The 25,957-nt window shown below is 33.0% G+C and overlaps 2 protein-coding genes across 4 annotated transcripts in view; one reads left to right on the top strand and one right to left on the bottom strand.

Annotated features, from left to right (window-relative positions):
• Positions 1-13: 13 nt before the first annotated feature.
• Positions 14-13,002, top strand: LOC135125455 (activin receptor type-2A). 2 transcript variants are annotated; one of them, XM_064051095.1, is made up of 7 exons: positions 14-142; positions 194-408; positions 457-613; positions 661-797; positions 5,627-6,466; positions 12,226-12,409; positions 12,675-13,002. In XM_064051095.1, exons 1-6 carry the CDS (start codon positions 82-84, stop codon positions 12,403-12,405), a joined length of 1,590 nt encoding a protein of 529 aa, XP_063907165.1. In that variant the 5' UTR covers positions 14-81; the 3' UTR covers positions 12,406-12,409; positions 12,675-13,002. The 2 variants fall into 2 exon arrangements, with proteins under 2 accessions (XP_063907165.1, XP_063907164.1); XM_064051094.1 differs by having other exon boundaries at positions 12,671-13,002.
• A 1,408-nt stretch (positions 13,003-14,410) lies between these two features.
• Positions 14,411-25,957, bottom strand: part of LOC135125460 (uncharacterized) — a 59,854-nt gene continuing 48,307 nt past the window's right edge. For both annotated transcript variants that reach the window (XM_064051106.1, XM_064051107.1), the window contains exons 6-7: positions 22,037-22,226; positions 14,411-15,506 (exon numbers count right to left, since the gene is read on the bottom strand). In XM_064051106.1, the coding sequence (XP_063907176.1) occupies positions 15,331-15,506; positions 22,037-22,226 (366 nt within the window). In that variant the 3' untranslated portion in view covers positions 14,411-15,330. The remainder of the gene's footprint in view (positions 15,507-22,036; positions 22,227-25,957) is intronic.

The following is a 25,957-nucleotide window of genomic DNA, read 5'->3' as shown; positions in this document are numbered from 1 at the left end:
TAGTGATTTTCGTTACGTCAGGTTGGCACAATCGGATCACCTCAAACGTCAAAAAGCCAATGTCTACGATGCGAACAAGAAATGGCTAATGCGAAGATAAACAATTCATTATTTTCGATTCTGATTCTGGGCTGCTTATTAGGTAACCCGTTTCGCCCATACATGCCCATTTCACCCATCAAGTGTGTTGTAGATTGCCACATAAGCGACGCTGGTGTGACTCCTGGAGCTGTACCCATCACAACAAAATGCGAGTTTTTCAACCGTACTTGTTCGGAAAAGAGCGAGGACAATTGCACCAATATCGCTGGTGTCGAGGACTGCAAGCCCCCAGAGCATGGTAAGAGGAACCACTGCTATGTGGTGTGGATGCAAGACAAAAATGGTACCGACCAAATCACGCTCAAGGTAAACAAACCATTGCGCGAAATGGACAAGTTCATGGTGAAGTTGTAGGGGTGTTTTTTGAATGACGAGCAATGCTACAACAAGACGGAGTGCGTGGGGAATAGTCGAAAGCACAAACACATGTTTTGTTGTTGCGAAGGCAACATGTGCAACGAGAAGTTCAGATGGGTCCCCAAGCCCAACACGGAGCCTCCACCCTCGAGCAGTAAGTGAAATTAAATCGAAAATGTGGCTTTGACGAGGGTTTTGCAGCACCAATGCCCATACAACACGCACAAAACGACGTCTATGTAATGGTCATGGGGTTCGTGTTCCTGGTGGTATTCCTGATTTCGGCCCTCTGCGTCGGGCTGTATTTGTGGCACAAGAAAAAATTCTACTTTAATGAAGTATGTACTCGATTTGGTTTGATTATCACGGGTTTAAAATTTTTTATTTCATGCTTGCCGCAGTGGGGAGTAAGTGCTTTTTTATTTTGTTTGTTTTTTTGCATTAAAAATTCTGTCCCAATTTTTTGTTATTGTCCTGCTTGTTTTTAATTTGCTGCTATTAGCTACTGCGACTGCGCAAAACAGTAAGTTGGTAATTGACGAATCAGAAAGCACGATGTCAAAACGTGGAAAACACGTTGCTGTTGACGCATATAAAGGTTGTTTAGGTTATGTTATAGGTTATGAACGAAATTCACACACAAGGAAAACGTTTTTTTTCCAGTGACGTTGAGAAATTATTACTTTCTGAGCTAAGTACATATAGTGATCGAGTCCATCGGGCGACTTGCCACTATCATGTTTTCTCGACGTTTCGTGACCTCTAGAGTATAAAAAATGTGATCTCTCCGTTCCGTCTGTCTGTCTGTCTGTCATCTGTATTCAATTTTATTATTATAGAGACATAATCTCCGAAACTACCGGACCGATTGTTGTCACTCACTTGGAACAAATGCATAGCAAGCTTCTTTGCATTTACTTTAACATTACATATATTTTTTTATTCTAACTTACAAGGCTTATCAAGAAAAGTTGCAAAATCAAATTCTATGTTTTTTGAACCTTCAACCAATTTTTAGATTTTTCAATTTTTCGTTCTTAATTTCCATTCTCTCAATTTTTTAATTTTCATTTTCTCGATTTTCCGATTTCTTAATTTATAATCGTATTTTACAAGACTTTTTCGATTTTGCACATTTTCGGTTTTTCAGTTTCTTTAATGTTTTCGTTTTTCATTTTGATTTTTCAATTATACAATTTTGCAACGTTTCAATATTTTTATTTGGAAAGTTGAAAAGATGAAAATAAAAAATTGGAAAAAATTTAAAAATCAAAAAATGGAAAATCGAAGAAGTGAAGAAACGAACATAAAAAAAAACAAGAAATCCGTAAATAAAAAAATCTTTATTTTAAAAAATTTAAAAATTGAAAAATCGAGAAATCGAAATAGCCAAAAATCGAGAAATTAAAACTGAAAAAATGAAAAATTTAAAATAAAAAAAATCAATAAATCGAAAAATTGAAAAATTGAAAAATGAAAAAATCTAGTAATTGAACAATCGAAAAAATGAAAAATCGGAAACTTTGAAACCCCAAAAACAAAAAAAAAAACGAAAAATCGAAAGCAGTCGGAACATCAAAAAACTGAAGTGTGAAAACATCCGGACTTAAAAAATTCAGAAATTGAAAAATTCCAAAAATTAAGATATCGAAAACTTGGAAAATCGAGATATCGAAAAATTGAAATTTTAAAAAATCGAAAAGTCGGAAAATCGAAACATCAGAAAAAGTTGAAAATCCTAGAATTAACCGTAAAATTGAAAAAGTGAAAAATTTAAAAAATTGTAATTACAAATAGTTGAAATGAAAACTAGAAAAATTGCAAATCAAAATCTGAAGAAACGATAAATTTAAAAAAAAAACGAGAAACTGAAAAATCTAAATTCGAAAAACGAAACATTTAAATATCCAAAGGTTGAAAAATCGAAAAATTGAAAACCGAAAAATTGGAAAATCCCAAAAATTGAAAAATTTCACATTGAAAAGGGGAAACTTATAAAATTAGAACATTGGAAAACCGAAAAATTGAAAAAATAGAGAAATTGAATACACAAAAAATTGAAAAAATCTAAAAATGCAAAATTTAAAAATGAAAAACAATTGAAAAGTCAAGAAAATTGAAAAAGTGAAAAATTTTAAAATTATAATCATTATATATCAATTTGAAAAGAAAACTAGAAAAATTGCAAACCAGAATCTGAAGAAACGATAAATTGGAAAATCGAGAAACTGAAAATCTAAAATTGAAAAAAGGAAACATTTAAAAATCCAAAGGTTGAAAAGTCGAAAAATTGAAAAGCGAAAAATTGCAAATCCAAAAATTAAAAAAATTCACACAAAAGGAAAGTTATAAAAACAGCGAAAACCGAAAAATTGAAAAAAGGAGAAAATGAAAAACCGAAATGAAACAATGCAAATCGAAAAATTGAAAAAAAGCAAAAAATTAAAAACTCGTGAATTGCAAATCGAAAAACTGCAAAATCTAAAAGCTGAAACTGAAAAATTGAAAACCGATAAATTTTAAAAACAAAATTCGAAGAATTGCATATCGTAAAATCGAAGAAACGAAAAATTGAAATAAAAAAAATTGTAAAATCGAAACATTGAAAAATCGAAAAATTGTAAAAATGAAGAAAATAAAAAATGGAACGAAAAATTACGAATCGAAAATTTCAATAAACGAAAAATCAAAGAATCCAAAAATTGAAAAATTAAAAATTGAACAGAAATGGAAAATTGAAAAATCGGAAACTTTAAAACCCCAAAAACAAAAAAAACGAAAAATCGAAATCTTCAAAGTCGAAAAATCGAAAGCAATCGGAACATCAAAAAACTGAAGTGTGAAAACATCCGGACTTGAAAATATCCAGAAATTGAAAAACTCCAAAAATTGAAATGTTGAAAAATTGAGAAATCGAAAACTTGGAAAATCGAGATATCGAAAAATTGAAATATTAAAAAATCAAAAAATCGGAAAATCGAAAGATCAGAAAAAGTTCAAAATCCTAGAATTAACCGTAAAATTGAAAAAGTGAAAAATTTTAAAAACTAATTACATATATGTATTTGAAATGAAAACTAGTAAAATTACAAATCAAAATCTGCAGAAACGATGAATTAAAAAAAAATCGAGAAACTGAAAAATCTAAATTCGAAAAATGAAACATTTAAATATCCAAAGGTTGAAAAATCGAAAAATTGAAAACCGAAAAATTGGAAAATCCAAAAATTGAAAAATTTCACATTGAAAAAGGGAAACTTATAAAATTAGAACATTGGAAAACCGGAAAATTGAAAAAAATAGAGAAATTGAATACACAAAAAAAAACGGGACATTGAAGATTTGCAAATCGAAAAATTGAAGAAACGAAAAATTGAAAAACTTCAAATTGGAAAAACAAAAAATTTTGAAAAAATTAGTAAAAAATCGGAACGGAAAATTGCAATCGAAAAATTAACAATTGAAAATTCAAGAAAATTGAAAAAGTGAAAAATTTTAAAATTATAATCATTACATATCGATTTGAAAAGAAAACTAGAAAAATTGCAAACCAAAATCTGAAGAAACGATAAATTGGAAAATCGAGAAACTGAAAAATCTAAAATTGAAAAAAGGAAACATTTAAAAATCCAAAGGTTGAAAAATTGAAAACCGAAAAATTGCAAATCCAAAAATTAAAAAGTTTCACACAAAAAGGGAAAATTATAAAATTAGAACACCGAACACCGAAAAATTGAAAAAAGGAGAAAATGAAAAACCGAAATGAAACAATGCAAATCAAAAAATTGAAAACTCGAAAAACTGCAAAATCTAAAAGCTGAAACTGAAAAATTGATAACTGATAAATTTTAAAAGCAAAATTTGAATAATTGCATATCGTAAAACCCAAGAAACGAAAAATTGAAATAAAAAAAATTGTAAAATCGAAACATTGAAAAATCGAAAAATTGTAAAAATGAAGAAAATAAAAAATGGAACGAAAAATTGCGAATCGAAAATTTGAATAAACGAAAAATTAAAGAATCCAAAAATTGAAAAGTTAAAAATTGAAGAGAAATGGAAAATTGAAAAATCGCAAATTGAAAAATTAAAGAAACAAAATTAGAAAAATTATTATGAAAAAATGAAAATTATAATACCGAAACATTAAAAAAATAAAGAAAATAAAAAAACGTAACGAAAATGTGCAAATCAAATTAACTAAAAAATTAAAAATTGAAATTCGAGAAAATCAAATCGAAAAATTGCAAACTCTAAACTTGAAAAATTCAAAAGTTGGAAAATCGAAAAACTGAAAAATTTAAAAATGAAAACGCGAAAAATTAAATTGAATAAACAAAAAAACGAAGAAAAATTCAAATTGAAATAAAAAGGTAAAATCGAATAATTGAAAAAATAGAAAACCGAATCGACAAGTTGGAAAATTGAAAAACTGAAAAATTTAAGCTTGAAAACTCTAAAAATTGCAAAATCTTAAAGTTGGACAATCGAAAAATTCAAAAATGGAAACTCGATCGTAAAATTGAAGAAACAAAAAAAATATGAAAAATCGGAAAATTACAAATCGAAAAAAAATGAAATTGAAAAAAAAGATTCTAAAATGTGTTTTAGGGGCGAGGGAAGTTCCGTCGAAACAACCTTTGACCAATTTTTAAATTTGTATGTGTTTTCATAAAGAATTTGTTTTTATATTAATATGAATATGTATATAATCATTTTTCTATACATACATATATTGGAGACAACGGAAAATCCCAAAATTAATAATTTACAGAAAGTTTATTCGGTGCTTTTAATAAAACTCCGAAATTTAAAAATGTACGAGAATATTTAGAGGTAATAAATGTTCACGAAGAAAAAAAATAAAAGTGATTTATTTTATGAAACAACAACCATTTAAAAAAATACACTAGGAATGGTGAAAATAAATTTTACAATTTGTACAAAAAGTGTGAATAATTAAAAAAAAAAGATAAGAAACCACACATTACCGGTTTATGTTTACAGCAACTAGTGTTTTAATGGACAATTAAAGATATCACAATTTGCACAAATTCTATTACATGTGTGATTTATGGTACACAGAAATGACCCAGGACGTTATACTCCGATATATTATAAGGTTTTAATCTGTGGTGTGACAGAAATTAATCACCTTGTATTTCAGCTTCCGACCACCGAACCCAACCCCGTCCCTCCACCCTCGCCCTTCCTCGACATGCGCCCCATCCAGCTCATCGAGATCAAAGCTCGTGGCCGCTTCGGCGCCGTCTGGAAGGCCCAATTCAAATCCGAAGAAGTTGCCGTGAAGATCTTCCCCATCCAGGACAAGCAGTCGTGGCTGTCCGAGCAGGAGATCTTCAAACTTCCCTACATGAACCACCCCAACATCCTCCAGTTCATCGGCGTGGAGAAGCACGGCGACAACCTCAAAGCCGAGTTCTGGTTGATCACGGCCTACCACGAGAAGGGCTCGCTGTGCGACTACCTCAAGGGCCACACGCTCACCTGGAACGAGCTGTGCCTGGTGGCCGAGACCATGGCTCGCGGCCTCATGCACCTGCACGAGGCCGTGCCCGGCAAGACCCCCCACGACCCCGTCAAACCTTCCATCGCGCACCGCGACTTCAAGAGCAAGAACGTGCTGCTGAAGAGCAACATGACGGCGTGCATCGCCGACTTCGGGCTGGCGCTGGTCTTCGAGTACGGCAAGTCGTGCGGAGACACGCACGGACAGGTGGGAACGAGACGGTACATGGCGCCGGAGGTGCTGGAGGGGGCCATCGACTTCAACCCGGACGCGTTCCTGAGGATCGACATGTACGCCTGCGGGCTGGTGCTGTGGGAGCTGGTGTCGCGCTGCACGGCCCAGGACGGACCCATCGGAGAGTATAGGTTGCCGTTCGAGGAGGAGGTGGGGCCGCATCCGACGCTGGAGGACATGCAGGAGTCGGTGGTGCAGAGGAAGGTGCGACCGGTTATACAGGAGCACTGGAGGCAGCATCCGGTGAGTCATCCAGTTATTATTTTTTTTTTAATTCCAGTGCATTGCAAAACTCAGATCACGTAAGTTCACGTCAGTTCGGGTCAGTTCGAGTTGAAAAAGTCATCAAGTTGGTCGCATTTTTATTTGCCGAGCGCGGCAGTACGAGGGCAGAATATTGCGCACACGCATAATTAACTAGACCAGCGATAAATAGATCTTGGGACACTTCTGCTTGAGGGTGGAAGTTGGATACCGTGGCCATAGGAGTTTTGGTAGAAAAACGGCCATCTAAGATTTTAATTGCAGTCAAAATCCTTATTATTTTTCTACAAGAAAATACCATTTCTTGTAAAGAAATAAGTATTTTGCAGTTAAGCTCCGCCCTCTTGCTTCTCGACGAATAAAAAAAATCATTACAATTGAGATAGGGTGGGTGGGCGGGCTTACATTTTGCCTCTTAGTTTTATTATGTGTAGACTTCTTTTCACAACAAGAAAACATTAAAACATGTTTAAAGTGGAAAATTTGTATAAGGAAATATCGATTTTGTAATTAAGTTCCGCCCGATAATTCTTTGCAAAAATGTATCATTTTAACCATGTTTTAAGTTTCTTGTTGTGAAAATATGGCTATGTATATTAATAAAAAAGAAAAAAGGAAAAAAAAAGGCGAAATATAAGCCCCGCCCACTCGCCCTATCTCAATTCTGATGATTCTTTTTCATTCGTCGTGAGCCGAGGGGCGGAGCTTATTTGTAAAATCCTTATTTTTCTACGAGAAATTAGCAATCGAATTATGTTCTTAAGCAATCGTCTTATTCAAAGAAAACTAAATGTAATAATTTACAAAAGAAGACCGAAAGAGAGGCCCCACCCGCCCGCCCCTATCTCAATTGTAATGAATTTTTTATTCGTTGTCAAATCGAAGGGCGGAGCTTAATTGTAAAATCTATATTTGTCTACAAAAATTTACCGTTTTAAACATGTTTTAAGTTTCTCGTTGTAAAAATAAATCTACGTGTATTACGAAAAAAAGCCAAATATAAACCCCACCCACATTTCAATTGTTATATTTTTTTTTATTCGTAGTGACGGGTGAGGGGGGGGGGGGCTTAATCGCAAAACCATTATTTCTTTACAAAAAATTACCGTGTGGAATGTTTTGAGTTTCGTATTGTTGAAAGAAAACTATGTATGTATATTAATGAAGAAAAAGAAGCCAATGATTAAGCTCCACACGCCCCTATCTCAATTGTAATGAATTTTTCATTCGTTGTCAAATCGAAAGGCGGAGTTTAATTGCAAAATCCATATTTGTCTACAAAACTTTACCATTTTAAACATATTTTATAGTAGCCTGCATAGATATTGTAGCCGTCCATAGAGTCGAAATTTGCGAATAAAAATAAAATAAAACCGGCTTAAACGGAGCCGACGACGGCTTGCAAGTTCTGTCACTACGGCACGCGTCACCTCACACAAGGGTGTATTTAAGGCTGTTTGCACAAAATCTTAGGGTCACTGTAATCTTACTATTTTCTATCTACGATAAACGATTTGTCACACAGCTACGAAACCGATGATCTAGAGAAAGATGGAAGTTTGAAAATTTATTTCAACAAGTGTAATAACCGTTTGGTGCAACACAATTGGTTCAAGCAAACTAAAATATGACAGGAAACAAACAGTCCACGTGGACTAGTTTATAGGCGTGTTTGCTGCTAAGATGACTAGGTTTTTCGCTACACCTGCCTCCGCAACGATGAATATACCATACCACAACTTGTGTACAGTGAACAGAGCTTCGATTTTATTGACGAGATTCAGCTCAGAAATTAAACAGGTTATATCACAACGGAAAAAATGACATTTAATATTAAATACGTCTCTGTGCAACGTGTGCCAGAGTGACGTCAGATTTTGCAAGCCACCGTCGGCTCCGTTTGAACCGGTTTTATTTTATTTTTATTCGCAAATTTCGACTCTATGGACGGATACAATATCTATGCAGGCTACTATAAGTATCTTGTTGTGAAAATAAGTCTACGAGTATTTCAAAAAAAAAAACTAATTATAAGCCCCTCCCACCCGCCTCCATCTTTGATCATGATTTGTTTTTATTCATCGTGTCCTGAGGGGAGGAGTTTATTAATTGCAAAATCATTATTTTTCTAATCATATTACCCTGTAAAACATGTCGTAAATATGGTGTTGAAAAAAAAACTATAAATATTAGGAAGAAACGCAATGATTAAGCCCCACCCACCCGCCCCTATCTCAATTGTGGTGAATTTTTCATTTGTTGTCAGATCGAAGGGCGGAGTTTAATTGCAAAATCCAGATTTTTCTAGAAAAATTTACCAATTTAGACATCTTGTAACTTTCTTGCTATGAAAAGCAGGCTACGTGCATTAAAAAAAAAGAAAAATATAAGCCCCGCCCACCCGCCCCTTTCTCAATTGTGATGAATTTTTCATTTGTTGTCAGATCGAAGGGCGGAGCTTAATTGCAAAGCCCAGATTTTTCTACAAATATTTTCCAATTTAGACATGTTTAAGTTTCTTGTTATGAAAAGAAGGCTAAGTGAATTAAAAAAAAGCCAAATATAAGCTCCGCCCACACGCTCACATCTCAGTTGTGATATATATTTTTGTATTAGTCGTGACCATGGAGGGGGGGGTAAGTTTAATTGCAAAATCATTATTTCTCTACAAAAAATTACCGTGTGGAATGTTTCAAGTTTCGTCTTGTTGAAAAAAAAAAACTATGTATGTATATTAAAGGAGAAAAAGAAGCCAATGATTAAATTCCACCCGCCTCGATCTCAATTGTAATGAATTTTTCATTCGTCGTGAGCCGAGGGGCGGAGCCCAATTGTAAAATTCTTATTTTTCTACGAGAAATTACCATGTGAAATATGTTCTTAAGCAATCGCCTTATTCAAAGAAAAGTAAATATAGTAATTTAAAAAAGAAGACCGAAAAAGAAGTCCCTCCCATCCGTCTCGATCTCAATCGTGATAAATTTTTCATTCGTTGTCAGAGCGAAGGGCGGAGCTTAATTACAAAATCCAGATTTTTCTACAAAAATCGACCAATTTAGACATGTTTTAAGTTTCTTGTTACGAAAAGAAGACTACATGCATTAAAAAAAGCCAAATATAAGCCCCACCCACATCTCAATTGTTTTAATTTTTTCTATTCGTAGTGACGGGTGAAGCCCCCCCCCCCCTTAATTGCAAAACCATTATTTCTTTACAAAAAAATACCGTGTGGAATGTTTTGAGTTTCGTATTGTTGAAAGAAAACTATATATGTATATTAAAGAAGAAAAAGAAGCCAATGATTAAGCTCCACACGCCCCTATCTCAATTGTAATGAATTTTTCGTTCGTTGTCAAGTCGAAAGGCGGAGTTTAATTGCAAAATCCATATTTGTCTACAAAATTTTACTTTTTCAAACATATTTTAAGTTTCTTGTTGTGAAAATAAGTCTACGTGTATTACGAAAAAAAAAAAAACTAATAATAAGCCCCTCCCACCCGCCTCCATCTCAATTGTGATGATTTGTTTTTATTCGTCGTGTCCCGAGGGGAGGAGTTTATTAATTGCAAAATCATTGTTCCTCTATACATATTACCCTGTAAAACATGTCGTAAGTATGGTGTTGTTAAAAAAAAAACTATAAATATTAGGAAGAAACGCAATGATTAAGCCCCACCCACCCGCCCCTATCACAATTGTGATGAATTTTTCATTTGTTGTCAGATCGAAGGGCGGAGCTTAATTGCAAAATCCAGATTTTTCTACAAAAATTTACCAATTTAGACATCTTGTAACTTTCTTGCTATGAAAAGCAGGCTACGTGCATTAAAAAAAAAAACAAATATAAGCCCCGCCCACCCGCTCCTATTTCAATTGTGATGAATTTTTCATTTGTTGTCAGATCGAAGGGCGGAACTTAATTGCAAAGTCCAGATTTTTCTACAAATATTTTCCAATTTAGACATGTTTAAGTTTCTTGTTATAAAAAGAAGGCTACGTGAATTAAAAAAAGCCAAATATAAGCTCCGTCCACCCGCCCACATCTCAATTGTGATAATTTTTTTTTATTAGTCGTGACCATGGGGGGGGGGTTGTTAATTGCAAAATCATTATTTCTCTACAAAAAATTACGGTGTGGAATGTTTCAAGTTTCGTATTGTTGAAAAAAAAAAAAAATGTATCTATATTGAAGGAGAAAAAGAAGCCAATGATTAAGCTCCACCCGCCTCTATCTCAATTGTAATGAATTTTTCATTTGTTGCCAGATCGAAAGGCGGAGCTTAATTGCAAAATCCAGATTTTTCTACAAAGATTTACCAATTTAGACATGTTTTAACTTTCTTACTATGAAAAGCAGGCTACGTGCATTAAAAAAAAGCCAAATATAAGCCCCGCCCACCCGCCCCTATCTCAATTGTAATAAATTTTTCATTTGTTGTCAAATCGAAGGGCGGAGCTTAATTGCAAAAGCTATATTTGTCTACAAATATTTACCATTTTAAGAATGTTTCAAGTTTCTTGTTCTGAAAAGCTATAAGTCTACGTGTATTACGAAAAAAAAAAGGCTAAATATAAATCCCGCCCACCCGCCTGCATCTTAATTGTGGTAAATTTTTTTTATTGGTCGTGACCTGGGGGGAGGAGTTTAATTATTTCTCTATAAACATTACCCTGTGAAACATGTAAGTATGGTGTTGTTGAAAAAAAAAACGATTTACATATATTAGGAAAAAACGCAATGATGAAGCCCCACCCACCCGCCCCGATTTCAATTATGATGAATTTTTCATTCGTTGTCAAATCGAAGGGCGGAGCTTAATCGCAAAAGTTTATAGGCGTTATAAACTTTTGCGATTAAGCTCCGCCCTTCGATTTTGCAAATTCAAAATAAATTGGAAAACCGAATGTTTTGCAATCTTGCAGATACATATTTTAAAGTTACGATAAGCATAATAAATTTGTAATCAAAATACATTTACTTATCTCCTCCAAAAAATTGATGACGTCATTTCAAAATTTTGCCGAATAAATCCTGTCTTAAATGTGCAAATTATGAGTCTATACTTGGGATTTATCACTGCATTAATATTTTTTAGATTTGCTTATACAGGGTGTCTCAAAAAACTAATGACTGAGTCAATTTATTATATTCATCAAATCAAGAATTGCAAAACTGAACACTTTGAAATCTTGTAGACGTTTTGAAGTTATTGCTGTGGATTAATAAAACACATGCGTTTTTCGTTACGTTTTTTTTCTATCAAAAAAACAACGCCAACTTGATGACTTTCAATTGAACACCAGTTATGTAGCCTGAAAAAAAAATCCACCACGTCGGCATAACAACGCTAATTGTATATAGCTCTAAACTTGTATTTTTGATACGCGTTGGAAAGATTGAACTCTACTAAAGTGGCATTTTACGTGGTATTGTAACGCTTACCTCAAAAATTGAAGAAAAAACAATTTCGAACTATATTCGGCAAATTGTAACCGTTCTATTTTTTTTTTCGATTTTTTTCATAATTCTACCTCAGAAAATACTTCACCCAGCCGCCACTGGTCATAATTTAACAGAAATGCCTCTTGCATATAGATGTATCCAATGAATATTTCCAACGGCAAGTTGTAGCCGTTACAAGTTTTTTTACCCTTTTGTAAAAAATCCAGCTTCTTATTTTTTTAAAGAATTCCACGCGAGAAAATACTTTTTCAAAAAAAATTCTCGAACCTTGTAGGGTATGGTAGCAATGTGCGACACAATTGAAGAATGTTGGGACCACGACGCCGAAGCCCGACTTTCGGCTTCGTGCGTAATGGAAAGGGTCATGTTACAGAAAAGATACGCACTCTCCTCATACGGAATGCGTATCGAAAACGAAACGTTACTATCACCACTCAAAGAAAACAGCATGTAGGCAGGTGAGTCCATATTTCGACCATATTCCCGCATCTACGTCCTTAGCGAAGCGACACTCTGGTTTCTCGATGTGTACGGTCGAGCGTCGATAAAAATAATTCGAAACGTCATTGACAAAAGCGGTGAAAGGTAGCGGAGCGGAGCGGACCCTTGCGCTACGCCGGGTCGAAATTGATTGTGTTGAATTTTTGATGGGTGTCGCTTTTTTCCCGAACCGTCCTACCCTTTCAGTAATTATTGAGCTAAATGAGGATTTTTTTTAGCTAGCAGTGAACACATCGTACCTGCATCGCTCTAATAAAGTACCTGGCGCCGAGCAGCCTGTGCCGTGTCTTAGTTACCACACTTGCCTATTACACAAGAGATGTATTTTTATCGCAGTTTTTCGTTTGTTTTTCCGTTTACGACAACAGTGATAGCAGTTTGTTCGTTTCATCGTTAAGATGCGGCAGTTATTTTGACGATTTCCATACCGATGTGCCAATAGAGACAGTGATTTTTCTACAGATTTTTAAAGACTGTATTTTTATTTTTAATCATCGTGTGGTGTTCGGGACGGTCAAGAACAAAAAACGGAAACAGTAGAAACACAAAATGGGGAAAAAGCAAACAATAATAAAGACGTGAAATTAAATCTATTTATAACCGAGTATTTTTTCATGTTGAAGATTTCGATTTAGGTAACTGTATGTATTAATTAGTACAAGATTCGATGTTTGGTAGAGGATGACGTAGTTTAAAAAAAAAAAAATTGTAGGAAAGTTGTTTTTGCAAGTTAACATATCGACGAGTTAGGGAGTTGTTGGGCATTCGTTGTTTTAATGCGAACTTCAAAATTTAAAGTCTAATTCAGATCGAGCGACGAATAATCGGCATCCGGTTACGTTGCGCAATTAATGTTAAGTTTGTAAAAACAAGAAACATAAATTGACTATATTTTTAATAATTGTGTGTTTAGAAGAGTAGATGAAATGTACAGACTTTGTATTTGTTGGAAATACCCAGTAGATCTGGAGAATATTTTTTAAATTGTTGCAGTTTATTTTATCTACTAACGAAAATATGACTAGCGTAAGTAAAGTGTTTCGATGTCATAAAACTTCCAGATAGAAAAGTAAATACTCACTCTTTGAAATACGTACCGAACAAGTGTCGCTTGCTTCCGTTTTCACAGCCACTAGCTCAAAGTAGATTGGTCGTAGCGCATCTAACCCAATCACTGGCAGAACGTCTTCGCGTACTTTTCGCACGGTGGTGCGCGTAAAACTTTCTCTTCGACCCACCGCGGGAAAACCAAGGACACTTGTTTCTCGAGAAAGAAACATTGGAAAACCAAAGACTGATCGGTAATTAAGGTAACTTTAATCGAGGAAATTCACAATAGACGTTTCTCAACTCGGCAGCAGCATACAGTTTTAGTCGCCGGCATCCTCAAGTGACGTATCGGGATATTTCTTGCCAACTTCCTTTTTTCTTGAACACTGCCTTTATTTTAATCCTGTTTCAACTACCTCTATTTTTACGTAGCGCGGTGCTTCATTCAAAGAAGGCTGGTTTTTCGTTGATTTTGTTTCCGAGTTAGTTTTCGCAACACATCACAGGTCGAAGATTTCTCTCGTGTACATAAAATTTTGTTGTAGAGTAACGTAGATTAAGGTGAACATATCATGATTTTGATTTATTGGTTACAAAACAATAGTGCAAATACAGTACAACATGACAGAATAGCATTCCGACTACCGATTTATAGAACGACACTTAAATTTCTGTTTTATACCAAACTACAACACAAGAGAAACTGTATAAATTATAGGGTTTACGTTATCTTATTCTAAAAGTTTTTTACATGTAGGAAATTTAGGTAATGTCTATCTATAGTTTCGTTAATTCTATTATTTGTATAGTGAATGGATTATTAAAATATTAAATACTTCAAAGGCTCTTGATACCTATCCTCCCAGTCTCCCGGCGTTCAATCTGCGGTCCGCAATGAGAGTCTCTAGTAATGATATGCTTTATTTAAATCCTAATCTTCACATTATTATGACAGAGAATGTACAAGGCCTCACCATTCCAAGTTAGAATAATACACAATTATAAAAGGCAGGTGTTACAAAAACGTGGACGTAAGAAAATCACATACAATAAAGTCAAATCAAGGAACTCTACGTCGTGGATGGCTAAATAAAATCCCGGAGCTTTGTTTTTCAGCTAACGCAGTTTTGATTATAATTGAACCTCACGAAGTTCCCGCTTTCTTTTCTCGGTTTTTTTTAAATTTGTAGGTTACATACATCAATAAAACCGTAACTAATTATGAGGGACGAATACAATTTAAGGCTAGAATACGGGACGCCGCTTGACTCGTTGCACTCAATATTTTTTCGCTTTTAACGCAGTTGCACACAATATTGTTTCACCTGAAATAAACGAGTAAAGTGGCGCCCCGTCTAGAACAACACGACTTAGTAGTCAACTCGTTTGTAGAGATATGTCAGTTAAAAAGTATGAGTATCTCTATGCACCGAAAAAAGTGTCTATGAAAAACATTCAGTCTTACTTTGTAATTTTCAACTAGCTACTTCTGCCTCAGAAAAACTCTAAACAAACGTCTCAACGAATAAATCACTCGAAACATCTACTTTTGGTCAGTTATTCGGGCTCTCCTAGAACTCTACTTACAAAAAATACAAAAATATATCACTGACATCCCTTAAGGTATTTCCGCGACCAGCTCGCAAACAACATCGAGACATTTCCGAAAGAGTACAATTTCATTACCTAGTGGAACCCTAAAGTGTATATAATACTGTCCGCGGGACGCGGCAATTTCGGCGCCACGAACTAAAACGGAAACCAAAGCGCCGAAATTGCCGCCGCCGAGTGGTATTGTCCTAGAGATGGGTACACAGGGAGAAGAGGTTTATTGTTTGTTTGGCACGACGCGGGCCCGCAGCAGCTGGACCGTCTGCTGGCTGACCGGCTCCGTCGGCGACTCGGAGTCGGAGCTGGTGCCGAAGGCCGGCGGGTTCCCGGGGACGATGAGGGCGTTGCTGCCGTTGGAGAGGTGCTCGTCGAAGGGGACGAGGCCGGTGCCGTCTGCGAACAAAAGTAAGCGAAAAAGGTAAGTAATCGGAATTTATTAATATCGTGGGGCTTCTGGTTCACTTTAGGCGGGAAAATTTGAATTCATGCGCATGCGCGGCGTCTCATTCAGTTGACTGCGCGTGGTTGTGTTCAAACAGCGTTATCAGTGCATCGTAATGGCTAAGGTTATTATGTAATAACTTTTTTTTTATTTTATTTAGTGATGAAAAGTTTAATTTTATAAAAAACCTGTACTTGATTACTGCATCGTATTCTGCTTTTTGTTCTTTCTTTCAATATGTTGGTGTGTCCCTGAAAAAATTAAAAAATCGAAATAACTATCAAATTTAAAAACAGAAAACACTGAAATGTCGATATTTGAAAATTGTTACATATATATTTTTTCAAACACTGTTTTATTTAAGTTATTGCGATTTTTCTTGAGCCCTTCCATTGGTAAAAAAATTTCGAAAATAACCTCGGTATAAATATAATATAAATATTTTATTTGCAAAAACTAAGTTACGCTTTAAAAACAGAACATCCTGTATAGTTGAGAGTAATTGTACCATATGATCCTTAAACAACTGTTCAAGTTCTAAATTTTTTAAAAAGGATGAAGCTGTAAACTTTTCAGTATGCCAGTTTTTTCCCATAAAAATGCAAATATTTTAAAATTCTTGCATGTTAGTTTTTTTTTTTCGTTTTTCTCAAAGAATTAAATCTGTAAAAGTATGAGAAAAAATTAAGTTTGCTGCGTAACCTTTAACTAGAACACCCTGTACCCACAAAGCAATAAAAAACCTGATCAAAGACAGCTGTGGATTTTTGAAAATTTGTCTTTGATAGAATTTTCGTCTTGTCAGATTACCGTGGAGTTGAAAATGTAAAAAAGTTTGTCTAAACTTTCAAAAATCTGTGGCTGTTTTTGATCGTGTTTTTTGTTGCCTCCTCGGCAGAATTGAAAATAATTGTAGTTTATAGCGGGTGATCAAAAAAAAATCAGAGTACAGTTAGCCATGGATATATTTGTCATGTCTTTGATTAAACTGCAAATGATTTTTTCACATTTGTAGTTTAATCAAAGACATGACAAATATTTCAAAAGTCGACTCTAATCTCAAAACTTTATGCCTAATATTACACGGAGGGACATAATTTTTTTCAGTAATTAGTGATAAATACGTAGTGATTTTTGGCACACCTGTATATACAGTTCAGCATATACAAAAAAAAAACTTGAAAAAGGGCAGAGGAAACAATTATCAGAATTTTTCAATGTTTCGATTTTTGATTTTTTCATTTTTCATTTAATTTTTGATTCGCAAATTTTTCATTTGGAATTATTTTTCAATTTTGATGATTTCCATTCGAATAAATTTGTTCTTTGTGTTGAAAATTTCAGCGAAAATAAAAAAAATATACTAAAAATCAAAAAGAATAATATTCTAAAGATAGATACACCCTGTACCTATGAATTTGCGTTTTTTTGTCAGATTACCGTCAATTAAGGAAGTAAGTTTGAGTCGAAAATGCATCGATCAAAGACAAACTTTCAAAAATCCATGGCCGCCTTTGATCGTGTTTTGTTACCCTCTGGGTATATATGAAAATAACTGTACATTATGTGACTAGTAGGAGTATTAGACTGATCGAAGTAATTTTTTTCAGTAATTCGCAATAAATACGCGATATTTGGGACACTCTGTATATGTAGCTCACGATACAGAAAAAGAAAACTGGAAAAAGGCCAGATATCATTATCAGATTCAGTTTTTCAATTTTTGAAAATTTCAGTTTTAATCTTAAAAAATTTCGTTTCTTAATTTTTGATTTGCAATTTTGCCATTTTTCAATGTTTCCATCTTTCGTCTTATCAATTATTTTTTTTTTGGTTTTTTAAATTTTACACTTCTACAATTTCCCGATTTCTCAATTATTCGTTTCTTGAAGATTTTAATTTTGATGAGTTTTCTAGTTCAAAATTTTAGTTCGAAAAAAATTGTTCTCTTTGTTGAAAAATTGAGAAATTAAAAATAGCTAAAATACAAAATTAAAACCCGAAAAACTAAAAACTTAAAAATTGAAAAACCGAAAAATTGTGCAATTGTGTAATTAAAAAATCGATAAATTGCTAAATTTAAAATTGAGAAGTCGAAAAATTGTAAAATAAAAATCGAAAAATGAAATAATTGAAACTTTGAGAAATGAGAAACAATAAGAACTCGATGAAAGACAGCTATGGATTTTTGAAGATTTGTCTGATAGATTTTGCGTTTTTTTGTCAGATTACCGTCAATTTGAAAGTTTGAGTCGAAAATGGATCGATCAAAGACAAACTTTCAAAAACCCATGGCCGCCTTTGATCGTGTTTTTTGTTATCCTCTGGGTATATGTGAAAATAACTGTACATTATGTGACTAGTAGGAGTATTAGACTGACGGAAGTAATTTTTTTCAGTAATTCGCAATAAATACACGATATTTGGGACACTCTGTATATGTAGCCCACGATATAGAAAAAGAAAACTAGAAAAAAGAGAGAGGAGATAATTATGAGAATTTTTCAGTTTTTCAATGTTTCATTTTTCAATTTTCTATTTTTCAGTGTTTGAATTCTACAATCGTTCGTTTTATCATTTTTCGTTTTTTAGGTTTTTTAAATTTTATAATAATTAAGCAATTTCTCGATCGGTCAATTATTCGATTTTTAAATTTTTCCATTTTTGATAATTTTCCTTTTTTGATTTTTGATTTTTTCAAAATTTTAGTTTGAATAAATTTGATCTTTTTCTTGAAAAATTCAGATTGAAAACAGCGAAAATTAAAAATTAAATCTTCAAAAACTAAAAATCAAAAAGAAAAATCTAATAATTGGAAAAGCAAAAAATTGCACCATTGTAAAATTAAAAAATCTATAAATTGCAAATAAAAAAATTGATACAACACCTTGAAGCAATAAAAACTCGATCAAAAGTAGCCATGGATTTTTGAAGATTTGTCTTTGTTGGAATTTGCGTTTTGTCAGACTACCGTCGGTTTGAAAGCTTGAACCGAAATGCAATGATCAAAGACAAACTTTCAAAAATCCATAGCTGCCTTTAATCGCGTTTTTTCATTGCCTTCTCGGTACATTTGAAAATAACTGTACATAATGTGTCTATTATTGGACTGAGGGAAGCATTTTTTTCAGTAAATGGCAATAAACGTGTGGGATTTATGGGACACTCTGTATATGTAGTTCACAATATAGAACAAGAAAACTGGAAAAAGGACAGAGGAGACAATTATGAGAATTTTCCAGTTTTTCAATGTTTCATTTTTCAATTTTCTATTTTTCAGTGTGTGAATTCTACAATTTCGTTTTTTAAGTTTTTTACATTTTACAATAATTAAGCAATTTCTCGATCGGTCAATTATTCGATTTTTGAATTTTTCAAAATTTTAGTTTGAATAAATTTGATCTTTTTGTTGAAAAATTCACAGTTGAAAACAGCGAAAATTAAAAATTAAATCTTCAAAAGCTAAAAATCAAAAAGAAAAATCTAAAAATTGGAAAAGCAAAAAACTGCGCCATTGTAAAATTAAAAAATCTATAAATTGCAAATAAAAAAATTGATACACCGCCTTGAAGCAATAAAAACTCGATCAAAAGTAGCCATGGATTTTTGAAGATTTGTCTTTGTTGGAATTTGCGTTTTCTCAGATTACCGTCGGTTTGAAAGCTTGAACCGAAATGCAAACTTTCAAAAATCCATAGCTGCCTTTAATCGCGTTTGTTCATTGCCTTCTCGGTACATTGGAAAATAACTGTACATAATGTGTCTATTATTGGACTGAGGGAAGCATTTTTTTCAGTAAATCGCAATAAACATGTGGGATTTTTGGGACACTCTGTATATATAGCTCACGATATAGAACAAGAAAACTGGAAAAAGGATAGAGGAGACAATTATGAGAATTTTCCAGTTTTTCAATGTTTCATTTTTCAATTTTGTATTTTTCAATGTTTGAATTCTACAATTTCGTTTTATCATATTTCGTTTTTTAGTTTTTTAAATTTTGCAATAATTAAGCAATTTCTCGATCGGTCAATTATTCGATTTTTGAATTTTTCCATTTTTGATAATTTTCATTTTTCGATTTTTGAATTTTTCAAAATTTTTGGTTTGAATAAATTTGATCTTTTTCGTGAAAAATTCGGAATTGAAAACAGCGAAATTTAAAAATTAAATCTTCAAAAACTAAAAATCAAAAAGAAAAATCTAAAAATTGGAAAAGCAAAAAATTGCACCATTGTAAAATTAAAAAATCTATAAATTGCAAATAAAAAAATTGATACAACACCTTGAAGCAATAAAAACTCGATCAAAAGTAGCCATGGATTTTTGATGATTTGTCTTTGTTGGAATTTGCGTTTTGTCAGATTACCGTCAGTTTGAAAGTTTGAACCGAAATGCAATGATCAAAGACAAACTTTCAAAAATCCATAGCTGCCTTTAATCGTGTTTTTTTATTGCCTTCTCGGTACATTTGAAAATAACTGTACATAATGTGTCTATTATTGGACTGAGGGAAGCATTTTTTTCAGTAAATCGCAATAAACATGTGGGATTTTTGGGACACTCTGTATATATAGCTCACGATATAGAACAAGAAAACTGGAAAAAGGACAGAGGAGACAATTATGAGAATTTGCCAGTTTTTCAATGTTTCATTTTTCAATTTTCTATTTTTCAATGTTTGAATTCTACAATTTCGTTTTATCATTTTTCGTTTTTTAGGTTTTTTAAATTTTACAATAATTAAGCAATTTCTCGATTGGTCAATTATTCGATTTTTGAATTTTTCCATTTTTGATAATTTCCGTTTTTCGATTTTTGTTTTTTTCAAAATTTTAGTTTAAATAAATTTGATCTTTTCGTTGAAAAATTCGGAATTGAAAACAGCGAAAATTAAAAATTAAATCTTCAAAAACTAACAATCAAAAAGAAAAATCTAAAAATTGTAAAAGCAAAAAATTGCGCCATTGTAAAATTAAAAAATCTATAAATTGCAGATAAAAAAATTGATACAACACCTTGAAGCAATAAAAACTCGATCAAAAGTAGCCATGGATTTTTGAAGATTTGTCTTTGTTGGAATTTGCGTTTTGTCAGATTACCGTCAGTTTGAAACCTTGAACCGAAAATGCAATTATCAAAGACTAACTTTCAAAAATCCATAGCTGCCTTTAATCGTGTTTTTTCATTGCCTTCTCGGTACATTTGAAAATAACTGTACATAATGTATCTGTTATTGGACTGAGGGAAGCATTTTTTTCAGTAAATCGCAATAAACACGTGGGATTTTGGGAACACTCTGTATATATAGCTCACGATATAGAAAAAGAAAACTGGAAAAAGACAGAGGAGACAGTTTTCAGAATTTTTCAGGTTTTCGATTTTACAATCGTTCGTTTTATGATTTTTTGTTTTTTCGCTGTTTTTAATTTTACAATAATTAAGCAATTGTCAATTTGTCAGGTATTCGATTTTTGATTATTTCCATTTTTCGAGTTTTGAATTTCTCAAAATTTTAGTTTGAATAAATTTGATCTTTTTGTCGAAAAATTGAGACATTGAAAATAAAAAATTAAAATTGAGAGTTTGAAAAACTAAAAATCAAGAAATTGTAAAACCGAAAGAACTAGGAATTGAAAACTCGAAAAATTGCAAATCAAAAAAATTATAAAATAAAAATTGGAAAATTGGATAACCGAAACGTTGTAAAATCGAAAAAATAGAGCATCTCTAAAAATTAAAAATCGGATAAATTAAACAAAATGCTCAGGCCGCATAATCAATAAATAAATAATAAAACATAATAAATCTTGATCCTGATCTTTTAAAGATTTTTAAATCTGATTAAATAAAAAAGAAATAAATGTTTAAATACGAAAGAAAGTTGAACTTATGCAGCTGCAAGTAATAAATAGTGTAAAGTGACTGTTTTTTTCTTAAATTTAATAAAATAGTGGAACAAATTAATTTATAGGAAGAATAGTTGTTTTTCCCTGCAGGACATTCACGTCAGGAAATCTAACACCTAATTAAACTTTACGTTAATTAATCCGTTAATTAACTGTTAAATGATCGTCAATAACCATAACACCAGATACCCTGACGCTCCGTCCCAATTCAGCCGCCAATAATCCAACAATGTTGCAAATTAAGACCGTGAAGAGAAATGCAAATCGCGAAATTTAATTATTATGCAAATGAATTAGGAATCGCTCTCTGATTCCATAAACGGGACAGGCGAGACTGTTTCCACCAAACTTCGATTTATACATATTATAATTAAAATTTCACGTGCTCCAAAACGTGAGCGCTAAACCGATTACAAAATCCCGAAACTAGATATGAATTATGCGACGCAGCTGACGTTCGTGTTAAATCTGACACTTTGATGGAATTCACCCTACACGACACTATCTCAGAGACGTAGAGAGTTTCCGGAAACAGGTACATATTTTTCACGAAAACTCTCCATTACACTTACAAATCTTGTTGCCGTTGCCTAGATTGACGTTATCAATCTGGTACTTGGCGGCTAGTGCTGCCAACTGGTCCGTTTCGGCCTCGTCGTCTTCTAAACTCGAGTAGCTACCAGTGGTGGCGTCGCCGTCCGAAGAACCCTTTGATTGTTTATCGCCTCGTCCTACCTCTACCTCTTCCTCTTCTTCTTCTTCCTGCGAAAGCACGAATCGGTAATTAATGGAGTTGTTCTGTTAGAGAATAATTCCCCGATAAATTTTGCTGTGTCGTGCGATGGAAGAAAACGGGAATAGTGGTATTAATTAGATTTGGGTGTTATTATTCATGACACGTGATGTTTTCCGGGGCTACGGCGCTCCATTAATTACCACGCTCGACCCAGCAAGAACTTGTAGAAAAACAGTTTTTGTACTTTTTTTTTCTTAATGGGGTACTAAATTGATTACATTTGTTTTTGTACTTGCTGGAAGGAAGTTAAGGGGTTTCTAATTGCTTTATTCCGGACGTGTTTCTAATTTTTATCGTAATACGTGATTGGTTCGCTGCATACGTTCAAAACGTATTTCGCCCGCTAATTTTAATGACAATTGGACGAAAATAGATCGCGAATTTTATAATTCATGGCGCATTTTCCGGGTTTCCACATTTCAGGCTTCAAGTCCCCGTTGAAAAGACGCCCCTGACGTTCGCGTAAGCATTTATCCCGCAAGTCGCACCATGTATTATGTACAACGTCCCTTATGAAAAGTTAATAAGTCGGAATTTGCAAATTTCCTTTGCTGCCCTTTGAAATATCGAATATTTCACAGGTTAGATGCCGCAAATAAGCCGCGACCTCTTCTGACCCTGCCGACAAAAGGTTAAAGCACACAAAGAGCAGGCCCGGCTTCGGATAGAAATGTGTTTTTTTTTTTGGTCCAGTTAGGCTTTGGCGAAAATATAGGGGTTGTAATTATGACGGTGATTTTACCTGATGCTGGTTTAGGATGTGTTTACATAGTTATTATCGTCTTTTACGGTGGCGGCTCGTGGGTGGAAGTTACGGAAGGGTACACAATTAAAGTGGATCATAAATTTTTTTTAGTCATATTATTAGCTGTAGTTCACACGTTTACTGAAATATTTGCAGCTCTTGGAGAATTTTCGACTGCTGTTTCTAGTTATTGTTTTTTCATTGAATATTATGTACCTAGGACCCGTTTTTCACAGCATGATTGACTTATAATTAAATTGTATTGTCTATAATTCAAACCAATTGTTAAAAAAATGCATGTAATTGAAGTTTGATTTATTAATTCACCTTATTATAAATAAAACACCAGGGCTCCCAAGATTCATTTAAATCCTCAAAACCAAAATAACATCCCAAGGGCTCCGATATGTTTTTTAATTCTTTCAAAAAAAAAAAAAAAAAAACAGGAGGTACCCGGAAATTCTTTAACATTTTTTTTTAAAATTAAACACCAGGGCCCCAAGATTCTTCTATTCGTATATACACAAAAGTAACTCAGGACCCCGAGATTCTTTCAATTTTTTTTCAAAAAACAAAACACTAGGGGCCGTCAAGATTCTTTTAAATTCTTTAACAAAGATCTCTAATTTTTTAAAAAAATTTTTCAGAAAAGAAAACGCCAAGAACCCTCGAGATTCTTACAGTTTTTAGCAAAAAAATAAAGCGCCAGAGGTCCACAAGATTTTTTTAATCCTAGAAAAGAAAACTCGAGACCTCGCGATTTTAAAATTATTTTCAAAAAACTACCCCAAGGACCCCGAATTTTGTTACAAATTAAAAAAAAAAGATTCTTTTGAATCCTTTAAGGCACTCGGAATCTCGAGATTCTTTCAATTTTTTTCCATAAAATAAAACACCAGGTCTCCAAGCTTTTTAATTCTTGAAAAAAAAAAGCCGGCACACTCAGATTATTTAATGTTTTTCAAAAATCAAACCACCAGGGGCCGAGTTCTTTCAATTTAAAAGAAACAACGTGACCATCTTTAATTAAAAAAAAAAAACGTTTCTCCATACCCGAAATTGTTTAAAATTTTTCTTTAAAAAAAAAGATACTCAACACCCGAGATTCTTCAAACTTTTTCAAGAAACAAAACAACAGGTTTGTTTCTTTTAAATTCTTAAAAAAAGATACTCGGCGCCATGAAATTTTTTCAAATTTTTTCACAAAACCATTTTTTTTCAAAAAAACAGCCCCCCAAGAGTCTTTTATTTTTTTTTTAAGACTCGGGACATCCAGAGATGTTCTTTTAAATTCTTAAAGAAAAGACAGTCGAGATTTTTTCATTTTTTTTCAAAAAACAAAACTCCCCATTTTTTTCCAAAAATAAATATCAAATTTACCAAAATTCTTTTAAATTATTAAAAAAGACACTCGATACCTCCGGAGTTTTTCAAATTTTTCAAAAAAAACCAAGGACCTCCGAGATTTATTAATAATCTGTCGAAAATGGACACTCGGAATGAGATTCTTATAATTTTTTGAAAAAATAAAACACGCTGGCCCCTATAATTTTTTTAAATCTGATAAGTAGATCACTTGGGACCTGGGGATCTTTTAAATTTTTTTCAAAAAGTAACGTCAAATTAACTTAAAAAAAAGCACTCGAGACCCCGAGATATTTAAAATTTTTTTTAGAAAGTAAAAGCAAACATTTTTTCCAAAAATAAATACTAGGAGCCACCAAGATTCTTTTAAATGATTAAAAAAAGACACTCGGAACACTGAGATTCTTTTATTATTTTTTTTGAAAATCTAAAATCCCGATTGTCCGGTTTTAATGCTCCAAAATTCTTTTAAATTATTAACAAAAAGGCATTCGGTGTCCCTTAGGAGTTTTTCAAATTAAAAAAAATAAATAAATAAAAAAATAAGAACCTCCGAGATGTTGTAACAATCAGTCAAAAATGGACATTCGGAGCGAGATTCTAATTTTTTTGAAAAAATAAAACAACGGTGGCCCCTTTGATTTTTTTAATCCTATAAGAAAATCACTCGAGACCTTTTGATCTTTTAAATTTTTTTCAAAAAATAACGGCAGAGCCCTCTAAAATCCTTTTAATTAAAAAAAAGGCACTCGAGACCCCGAGATTTTTTCAATATTCTTCAGAAAATAACATTTTTTCCACTGAGATTATTTTTTTGAAAAACAAAAACCCGATTGTCCGCAAGCTTTATTTTAATCTTATAAGAAAATCACTCGGTACCATGAGATTTTTTCAATTTTTTTTTCAAAAAAATATGTCAGATCGCAAATGTTTTTAATTTTTTTCAAAAAACGAACACCAAGGGGTCAATTCTGTTAAATTCTTAAAAAAAGGCTTGTGATCTTAAGATTTTTTTTCAAAAAACAATCGTCCCCAGGATTCTTTTAAATACTTAAAAAAGACACTCGGAGCCCCGAGAATTTTTCAAATTTTTTTCAATAAACAAAATTCCAAAGATACCCAAGATTTTTTAAAATTCTGTCAAGAAAAAATACTCGGAACTTGGAGATTTTTAAAATATTGTTCAAAAAACAACGTCAGGGGCCCTAAGATTATTATTTTTTTTTTAAGACTCGGGAACTCGAGAGAGATTCTTTTAAATTCTTAAAAACCACACTCGAACTTCCGAGAGTTTTCCAAATTTTTTCAGAAAACAAAAACCTCCATTTTTTCCAAAAATAAATATCAAGGGCCACCAAAATTCTTTTTTGATTAAAAAAAGACACTTAGAACCTTTCGAGAGTTTTCCAAATTTTTTCAAAAAAAGAAAACTCCAAGAAGCCCCGAGATTTTTTAAAATTCTGTCAAAAAAGGACATTCGGAACACCGTGATTCTTATAACATAATTAAAAGTAAATAAATAAATAAAACGTCGATGGTTCCAGACATTTTTTTTAATCTTATAAGAAAATCACTCGGGACCTGAAT

This window comes from Zophobas morio, unplaced genomic scaffold (genome assembly GCF_036711695.1).
Source record: "Zophobas morio isolate AGI-343-1 ecotype UQ-CSIRO unplaced genomic scaffold, CSIRO_AGI_Zmor_V1 ptg000008l, whole genome shotgun sequence".
In the NCBI taxonomy this organism is placed as follows: Eukaryota; Metazoa; Arthropoda; class Insecta; order Coleoptera; family Tenebrionidae; genus Zophobas; species Zophobas morio.
Note: the sequence above shows the minus strand (reverse complement) of the source record. Positions and strands in the feature narration are given on the sequence as shown.